Here is a 9,817-nt window from a genome sequence, read left to right on the forward strand (position 1 = left end):
AATTTAAAATGCTAAAATCTGGGAAAAAAATCCTCATATTACACACAGTGTCCTATAGTGTATTGTGACGGACGCATGCGCGTAATTTGAGGAAAGTTTTTCATCCATTCATCCAAGTGAGGTGTAGTCCAAGTGAGTGTGGGTTTGTTTCACTTTCAGTGAGGCCAAGTGAGTCACTTAATGCAAATCTTGGTCCACTTGAGCCTGAATCTGAGTGAATTGAAATGAATTTGTGTGACTGTGTCCAAGTGAGCATTATATCTGTGCATGTCTGATGAATCTGTCCGACCCTGAACTTATACAGCAGCTGACGGGTAATTCGGACTCCAATAATTCGGACTTGTAGGATATTTCGGACCTCGATGAGGCGCCGTCAGTCACCCCATAGAAGCACATACATATTCGCGACAGATATTTCGGACATCAGAAGTCCGAAAGTTCGATTTTTCGGACTAATTTCAGTCGCCTACGGGCCAAAATCAGCCATCTTATCGGCTTTTCGCCGGCGCAAAAGGTGCCATCTTGGATTGAGGTGGATTTACGCTGCAGTTGGATTGGTTTGACATACTTTTGGTACCTCATTGTTGCCAGTAGAGATCCATGCGATCTCTGACACTTCGAGGTGGCAGCTGGATTGTCATCGCCGTCAACTTGTTTTTGTCGCTGACGTTGTCGCGGGCAGTTGTTGCTTGTCCCATACGTTGAAAATTGGTTGTTGGGAGAAGGAAATTGTGCAGGAGCTATCTGGCATCTTGGCCGAAAGGAATAAAGGAGGGACTGAGAGAAGGAAGGAAGAAAGAGGTGCCGTAATGGAGGGCTCCGGAATAATTTCGACCACCTGGGGATCTTTAACAGCACACGGGCACCTTAGCGTTTCGTCTCCATCGAAACGCGGCCACCGCGGTCGGGATCCATCCCGAGTACTCCGGATCAGTAGCCGAGCGCCCTAACCACTGAGCCACCGCGGCAGGTTCCATACGTTTGCCATTAGTCGTTTCGTCACTTGGGTTCCTCTGACCACGTCGATCGAGTGGCGCTTAGTCTTCACGAAGTTACATCTGATTGCGTCCGGCGGTTCCGCTGCTTTGAACGAAAAGTGCCTTATCTTTGCATGTGTTTGACGAGCGGTGTGGTGCACACTCGTGTTGTGGACAACATGGCCCTGCCGGGTCCGTCAAAGAAGCGTGGGAAGTATTCCAACTAAATGCGGTGACCTTGCTGTCTAGCGTGTACAGTGAAAGCACAACTTTGGTGCAAACACAGGCGGAAATCGTCGCCAGCAAAAGAAATTTGTCGCGAGGTAATATCAGTGACATTTTTAAGCCGAATTCAGCTCAATAAAGTGGTTTTTTTGTACTTCTCGGATTTTTCGTACTGTTCGATTATTTGGACCATTTTCCGGGGCCCTTCAAGGCCGAAAAATCTGTCGGTGACTGTATTAGCCCAAGTTTGTCTGAGTCCATGTGGACTCGTGCAGTGCAGTGGAGTGCTTGGGTAATGTGACTGAAGCACCAAGCTGAAGGCATACGAGGCGCTTGCTAAGTTCTGTGTGCCTACATGTCCACTCTGTTTTTCTCTTCACTTGCGCAGGGTGTGCGTAGGTATCGTGGTGCCCCCGAAGGAAGAGGAGAGCTGGTATTGTAACCGCTGCATTGCCAAGAGGCAGGGGGCCCTGGCCAAAAAGAAGAAAAAGAAGCACCGCAAGGACAAGTGAAGTTGCGGCGCCTCTTTTCCCTGGGACAACGGCGGCAACAACGACCCCGGCGTGTCGCACCCAGGCTGCGGAGATGGCGACGCACACTACTCCCCACCCTCATCTCCAGCCCACTGCGCTTCCCGTCGCCCACCTCCTGCTTCTTTTACAAAACGCGCGCCATGATCACAAGGCAATCTTGTGGCTGCACGGTGAAACGTGGTGACCACACCAACTGCTGCCACGCGCGATGTGCCCTCCTAGTGCCCCTGGTATTTTTTGCTTTGAAAGGAACCGTAGCATTTCTTTTTGGACCCCCTGCCACGTGACGCGGAGATGCATTGCGTTCACATTGTTTGGCTACGTTGACAGCTAGCTGTAGTCAGCTGCTGTGGACCCTGACTCTGGATGTCTCTCGTGGAAAACTGGCACCCCACCAGAGACCTGTTCCTTCCAGAAGTGTAGTGTGTAGTATGCCTCAGAGGCTAAGTGTGTCATCATCACATAATTCATTGTCCCTCCTCTCTACCCACTTTGCGTACGTACAGTTTTACACATTACATATATTGACATCACCGATGTTTGTCATTGGAGAATTTGCACTCGGTCAAAGACATGCCACTTGATGTAGAAGTTTCAACTTGCTGTTTCCAGACAGCTTCTGGTCTCTTGTACACCGGAAAGCTCAGCCACCATTCGCTACCCCTTCGCCCCTCTCCTTCATGCAGCATTCCTTCTGTTGTGCTTGGATTGTCGAAGAGATCTTATCAGGTTGCCTAACTGTGCAAGAATGGGAGATTCTACTAGTGCTCATTGCTTCCTAGCTGACGTGGGTGCCAGTTACCATGTTTTATGTTGTTTGTCTCTCATGTATTCTGTTCATGTGCACCTGTCATGCTTTTCTATTGTTCTGTTTAGCTGCTTAATTAGGGGTGGGCAAGCACACCTTGCTGCAATGCTTTGAGGCATCTTTGTGTAAATAAAGATAGCCATAGCATTATTATTCTTTTGTTACTATATCGCTAGACAGTGTGTCCTATGTTTACACTTGTTACGTATTCATATTAGAGGGGTTTATTGCTTGTACCGCCATGTCATGCTGTTCTAACTACATAATTACATATTACTTGCATAGAGACTGGATTACAAAAAGCAGTGCCTGTAAATAGCATGCGCATTTATTTATTTGAACTGAGCACCTCGTTTTACCACTATCAAAAACATATGTATATTGGAGGCATTTCGTGGCTGGCATAATGCCAGCTTAAAGCTGAGCACTATGCAGTTTTAGCACCTATTTGGCAAGAAATGGTGTTTGTTGTCATGCTACAAATGAAGTGCTTGCACTAAACAGCTGGAGACAATGTCTTGGCCAGTGGTTCAGGGCAATGCATCATCAACTTGTGTTATCATGTTAGTTGTGCATTTCAGTTCTGGTGTAGGTGCATTGGTAACGCATGTGTGGGGGGTCTGAATGCATTTGTCACTCAGTTCATGAAGTGCTCAATTATGGTTGCTTGTTCTTTACAAGTCATGTCTGCGTGTCCGTTTCAGGATATCCGTTCAGTTTGTGCGATATTTTCTGAAAAATACTGTTGATTCCCTTTCATTGCTGTGGGGCAGCTGTTGCATAGCTGTTTACATAAATAAGCTTGCTGTTTGTTCTTTGCTATGATACTATATTTGCTGCCAATGACACCTGTGCTTATGACAGCTTACTTTATTTAATTCTTTATTCCTTTGTCACTGTGCATGTTGGAGAGTGGAAAACAGTATATTTCCAGGTAATTCGTCTCTGAAAAATTGTACTTGCTTTTTTTCTTTATTCTAATGTCTGCTCAGATATTCTTATAGTTTGTTATTGTGTGCATAGAGTTGTTAGTGGAGGCTGATTCCGGGTCATCGTACACTTTTTTGCGGAGAAAATTCATTTACCCAAACCGGTCGCAAGATTCGGGAGTTTTTATCAACCTAGCCTCATGGAAGGCTGCACTTCTACATCTACTAGCAATCAAGACTATTTGCTTTCCAGTCCCCTATTGCACCTTTATGTGTTGCAACATTGTGTTGATGCTTATACAAAAAAAAAAAAACTGCTACCATATTTTCTTGCCTTGTGCAGTTCTTTTCATGTACCTCTGCATACAGAATTTGTTAGTGCATTTTGTGTTAGTGGAGTAGTAACATGAAGCCTAAATACAAATGCTTTGGCCATTGTACAGTCTTGATAAGAAAATGCTGTTCACATGGTTTACCTTCCCTGTGTACCCTGTCTCTCCTGTGCTCTTGAAGCATAAAACGAAAGCAAAGTGCTGAACAAGAAATTTTCGGTCTTTGTTTCTTACACCAGCATGGCTGGTAGGCTGAGAACTTGTTGTAAGTATAGACCTTTTCACAAACAGGTCGAAGGGTGCCAGCATATTGGACACTGAATTGTGCGTCTACAGCTTGAAAAATGTTTTTGCCCATGAGCCATATGCATACATGTCTCTTTCACTGGTAAGGAACGCAAGTGCACCCTTGCATTGGAAAGGATCCCTAGCTATCTTTCTTTAATGGGGGGTCAGATCAGGCAGCACAATTTGCTCTATATATTGTGATGGTGAGGAACCGCCTTTATGAGACGTGGTTCCTACAACACTGACTGCCTGTTTTATTGTGCAGGTACCCGTGAGGTTTTGTGCTTGAACAAAGTGCTTTCCAGGTCGCATTTTTTTTTTACGGTACAAAATTTAGAAACACGTAGAGTATTTGTGAAGTTGCTCACTGTAACATGGCATGCCTCATGGAAATCAATTGTGCATGTAGAAAATGACAAAAATGAAATGCATTCCTAGTGGCAGAATAGTACCTCAGCTAAAGGTGCGCAAGTGTATTTAAAGGTTGTTGGATAACTGTGCAACACCTCCCACTGTGTGTGCATTTTTCACTAGAGGGAGTAAAGCACCTTGTTTTGATGTTATTTTTGACAGTTTAAAAGAACTGCAGGTCACGTTACCACCACCACCCCATCCTACTTGAAGCAAGGAATTTGGCCATGCCTGTTTGTGCTGCTATGAGGTGGCATCAACCATGATGTCAGCTAGCAGCATGATGTTGCATTGTGTATAAGCCTGAAGCAGTTGAAGCACCTTCAACGCTTGCTTTTTGTTACCTTTGAGGCACATTTAGGCTGCCTTATTTTTTGTTGCCTGTTTCATGTGATTCTTTTTGATTGCATGGAAACTGATGCTTTTGTAAAGAGGCTTCCTTTTCTTTTAGAAGCATTTTTTGAGAGGGGTTGATCACAGTTGATAAAGGTCAGTGACTTAACACATGTATTTATCTTTTGTCTTGCTGTTCATATTAAAGGCTGTCTCCTTGTATAGCACTCAAGAATGTAATCTTGGTTTGTGCAAGACTATTATTGCTGCTATTTGTTGCTGGGCAAGGACAAGTGGAGTTGTTGCTTTCTTAACTTTGCGCTCTTTGACGGGCTTTACAATGCGTTGTTCTCATTCACAGTTTTGCTTTAACCATTTCTCGGTCTCATGCAGTTTTTTGGTACCGATTGGTGGCGAATGTAAATGAAATGCACATTTTTTGTCAGAGCTGCATGAACATAAACAAATTGCTTGCCACATTGCAATACTGAGTGTGAACGTGTGCCGTGCACTGAAAATGCAAATGTCTAAGCCACTTAGTACAAATGTTGGATAGTAGCAGCTGTTAGCACTTTGCAATGTGCTGCAGTACATTTCACAGTTTCAAAGCATCTGGCTTGCAATCATTGGCCACTTCAGACTCATAGTGGCAAGCAGTAGCTCTGGTGCGCCGCTCTGATATGCAGCAAAATCAGTCTAATGCATTGTGTTCACATAGCTTTTAAATGCATGTAAACAAGCTCCAGTGAACACGTTTTAGTTTTACATATTTACACTGCACAAGGCTATACACTCCACATGAAAGACTTGAAAGAGCTGAGGAGACCTTTTGTTCAGACTTGCTATTTATTGCACCTGTTTCGTCGATTAATCTGGTAAGAAGTGTTTGAAATTTAGTGTGGTGATTCAGTGCTGCACCTTTCCTTCAGTGGCAAAGTTGTGTTGAAGGGTAGAAAAGCTTTACTTTTGCTATTTTTTTTCTTCAAGGACTAGGAAACTTGTTGATGCCTGTGTGTGATTAAAGTATAAAGCAAAGTAAGCAAGATTCCATTGATTTTGAAACACATCATCTGCTAAGAACTATTCATGGCATGGAGTACCAGATGTCAAGGTAATTACGTTTACCAAGTTGTAGATATGGGTTCTGTGATTGTAACTGTACCAAGTATTAGAATGGCTGGTGCTTGGGAAGAAAAGAATGGTGAAAACCACCATAGGGAGGAGGACATTGGTGTGCATATGAAGCAACTAGTGATTGTTTTTTACATGTGTGCATGTCCCCATCTTGTTGGTACATCCTTCCTTTCATTATGTCTTGTGACTTCCTTGGGACTTGCAGCAGTGTGTGCATTCTACAAATATAATTTTTTATTAGTATTTGTAATTCTTTGGCTTTGTTTATGCACAGTAATTTAGTGACAGATTTGGTTCTATGATTTGGTAATGTGCAGCATCTGGTGAATAACTCTGTTGACTGTTATGCTTTAATTGCAAGCAGCGAGTTCCGAAATTTGCAAAGTGTGGTGCGCATTAGTTGTCGTTATTTATCGTGCTTGTTTTCCACCTGCCTTTGTGTATATAGATGCAAGTGATGTGAGAGGGAACACTTATCGATCACTGAAAAACAAATCTCGTTTCATTTCTGCGTCAAACCTGAAAGAGAATCATGGAAATTGTTTACATAGAATAATTTAGAAAAAAAAAATTTCTCATTCATATGCGAAGACTAATTGTCAGTTGCGAGCTAATCGGGTGTTCCTTCTCAGCATGCTTGTGCTTGAACATTGGCATGCTGTTAAGTCCTCCACACATTACAGTTCTTGCAATATGCACATATTCCTCTAGATTCATACCATAGCTTGTGTAATGATATGTCTTTTCGTCATGTTCATAAGGGACTGCCTTCATTCATCCTTTCTTGGTGTGCGGCTCAAGACTCAAGTACATGCCTTTTTTGTTAGCAACCAGCCTGTTGTTGATGTATATCCTACCTTCACTTGAGAAAACTGCCTGATTTAAATTTACAAGAAGAAATCATCTCAACCCTGAAAACACATTTGTTGTTTAGTTCACTACACTGTACGAATGACATTAAAGAAATTTTATGCATTCTGGAGAGGTAGTGTTTTACTTGATTTCACTGTCTCATTTTGGCTTACTACAAATAATTAAAAGTAATTCTAGTTGCTCTGGTACAGTAAAATCAGATGAGTGAGTGAGGCTTTTGCTATATGTGCCTTGAAGAGAGTGTCTAAAAATTAAGGAGACCCACCTATGTTTGTTGCAAGTTTGTGGCAGGTCATATAAATCCTGTTAGTTTACTGTAGAAGCCACTTCTAAGAGCATTTCATAAATAAGAGTAGCCCGCTTCATTGACTGGCAATTGGGCGTTGTAGGGAGCACAAGGTTGTGGGTTTGACTCCTGGTCACGGTGGCTGCATTCCACATTGAAGTGAAATGCAAATATTGTCACATATTTAGGTCTCTGTTCATGTTCAAAGAGCTTGAGGTTATGAAGTTAATCCATTCTGATAAGTTATAAAAATTTACAAGGTGCACACCGCCTCCAATTCTGTAGAAAGTTCGGGTGGATTTAACTCGAGCAGTACTTCCACACAGTAATGGCTCTAGTTCATGCCTTGTGACAATGAAAGGTGGCTCATGTACCACTGCTCGTGGCCATTCATTTCCGTTTACAGGCTGTCTGAACTAGCATGTATGAGGCAAAGTGCACTTGTCGGTGAGTTTACTGACCCACGTGCTAGTTGGGCCAAATCCGCCTGCAGCTCGATGAGAGGTGAAACGTGTATGCTGCGCGATGTCAGTGCACGTTAAACATTTAAGGCGAAAGTCTTTAATGGCTCATATGTGCGGCCATGACGTTGTCCAGTCTCAGGTCATGTCACACCGATGACTCGATAAGAAAACAAATCCTTGTGGACGGCGGGATTCAAACAGCCATCCTTCCGTTCCGCAGCCGAGCATGCTAACGACTACGCTACTTCCTGCGAACGAATGTGTAGTTCTTGTCTAGCATAAGTACGCTGGAGAGTGTTTGTGGAAAGGCGTCGAATCAGATGTATGCCTCCCAAACGCCTTTCAGTGTCTCCAGCATTTAAGATTCACAAAAAATTGTGTACTTAATCAACATTTTAACCACAGATCAGTGACACAAGCAGGAACAGCACGCTAAAGGCTTTCACCTCACCGCACTTTAGGTCAACAAAGTGCCCCCCTGAATTTTTGCTTGCTAATGTTTCAAAATTAGAACATTTGAAATTCAATTTATTTTCCTTCGAAATACAGCACTCTGAAATTTTTGTTTTTGCATACTGCATGATGATTGCTTAAAACATCACAACTTTAATATTTCTTATAAAGTTATTTTGTAATGGGGGCTTAGGTTAACGCTGAGGCGGCGGCGAAACCACGGCGGCGACCGAGTCTCTCGTCTGTTCAGGTCAGCAGGCGCTCGGTCTGAGCGATGGCAGTGCGGCTACCTCTTCTACTTCTTCTTTTTCCTCAGTAAATATAGGATGATGCCCTTCTTCTTCACAATTTAAAGACTTCGAATTATTGCATAGAAATGGGCTTGTTTGGGGCCTTGTCACAGCTGCTTGTTTTAAAAAATGGCGAAATGAAAGAAGTAGAAAAAAAGTAATTGCAAATAGCTGGCAGTTCATTAAAGAAAAATAAAGAGCTAAAGCCTCTGTGTTTTACATTGGCAGTGAGTTTTATACTAATGTTCCTTTTTTTTGGAACACTGGTGTATGCATGGTTGAACGAGTCCTTGTGCACTGACCAAATTTCAAAAAAAAAAAAACAGTTGACGTTTCAGACCAGTCACTCGGCCGAGTCTTCATTGTGAACAACGAAACCGTAGGAGTTCAGAAACGTCAACTGTGTTTTTTGACAATTGGTCAGTGACCCAAGACTCGTTCAACCATGCTACTACTTGACCAGACGGCGTTCCATCAAACCCTGGATTACATCAACTGTTGTAGGCAGTAGCAGAACTTGAAGACTGCCCATATTTCTATCATGGAGTGGCATATTATGCCATCTATCATAAATGGTGTCCCATTCTAATAGATGTGCGGGCACAGATTTGTAGATGCTGTTAGGCAGCATATTGGTGGGCAGCGTACCAAGCGCATGCTATGCATGTTGGGCCAGCCGTATGCCTTCAAGGTTTTGCTAAGTGCTTCAAAGCGCCCGTGAACAGATGCATGCGCCGAGTGTCGGAGGACGTACGTGCGTTTCATTGCTATGTTGTAAAAACCATTGCTCAAGAAATGCTTTTCTGCCTGACATAGTTTCTGAAACACTGACTATGATAGAGTTCGCACAGTGAAAGAAAACATGCAGGCAGCTGTAAGTAGTGTGGTGGTGGTAGTGTAATACGTTTATTAATACCGCCCTTATGTTCGGTGTTTAACAGGTCCTGAGCCAAGGCAGGCAGCTGTAAGGTACTCGTAAATAGCAAGAGAGTCTGTGCAGTGCGAATTTGCACTGCACAGACTAAGATATTTTCGGACTACGTTAGCATTCTGTATAGGAGAAATGCCAATCTTCAAAAGATGGAATATATAAAAAAACGTGCATGTTTAGTCATTCAAAATATGCCAACATTTTTTTTCATGGTTATTTTAGAAAGCATATGTGTCAATTAGAGTTTTCTTGGAAACACTGCTTCATAGTTCGTTAAAAAGAACCCCAGGTGGTGAAAATTAATCCGGAGCCTTCCACTAGTATTCGCCTCCCCCCTCTCTCGTTCCCTTCATCATGGGTGTTGTGACATAAACCGTGTCTTTCCGGAGCCCTCCACTACGGCACCTCTTCCTTTCTTCTTTCACTCCCTCCTTTATCCCTTCCTTTACGGCGCGGTTCAGGTGTCCGCCGATATGAGACAGACACTTAACCATTTCCTCCCCCCACCAAAAAACAAACAAACAAACAATTAATAACCTCCCCCTCAGTC

The 9,817-nt window shown here is 43.1% G+C and overlaps 1 protein-coding gene across 1 annotated transcript in view; it reads left to right on the top strand.

Moving 5' to 3' along the window:
- The window catches only part of LOC144099066 (uncharacterized), a 33,734-nt gene extending 26,782 nt beyond the window's left edge, over positions 1–6,952 (top strand). Inside the window, exon 9 of the mRNA XM_077632127.1 lies at positions 1,591–6,952. Within this exon, the coding sequence (XP_077488253.1) occupies positions 1,591–1,714 (124 nt within the window). The 3' untranslated portion in view covers positions 1,715–6,952. The remainder of the gene's footprint in view (positions 1–1,590) is intronic.
- Positions 6,953–9,817: the final 2,865 nt, after the last annotated feature.

Source organism: Amblyomma americanum, chromosome 7 (assembly GCF_052857255.1).
Source record: "Amblyomma americanum isolate KBUSLIRL-KWMA chromosome 7, ASM5285725v1, whole genome shotgun sequence".
Classification (NCBI taxonomy): domain Eukaryota; kingdom Metazoa; phylum Arthropoda; class Arachnida; order Ixodida; family Ixodidae; genus Amblyomma; species Amblyomma americanum.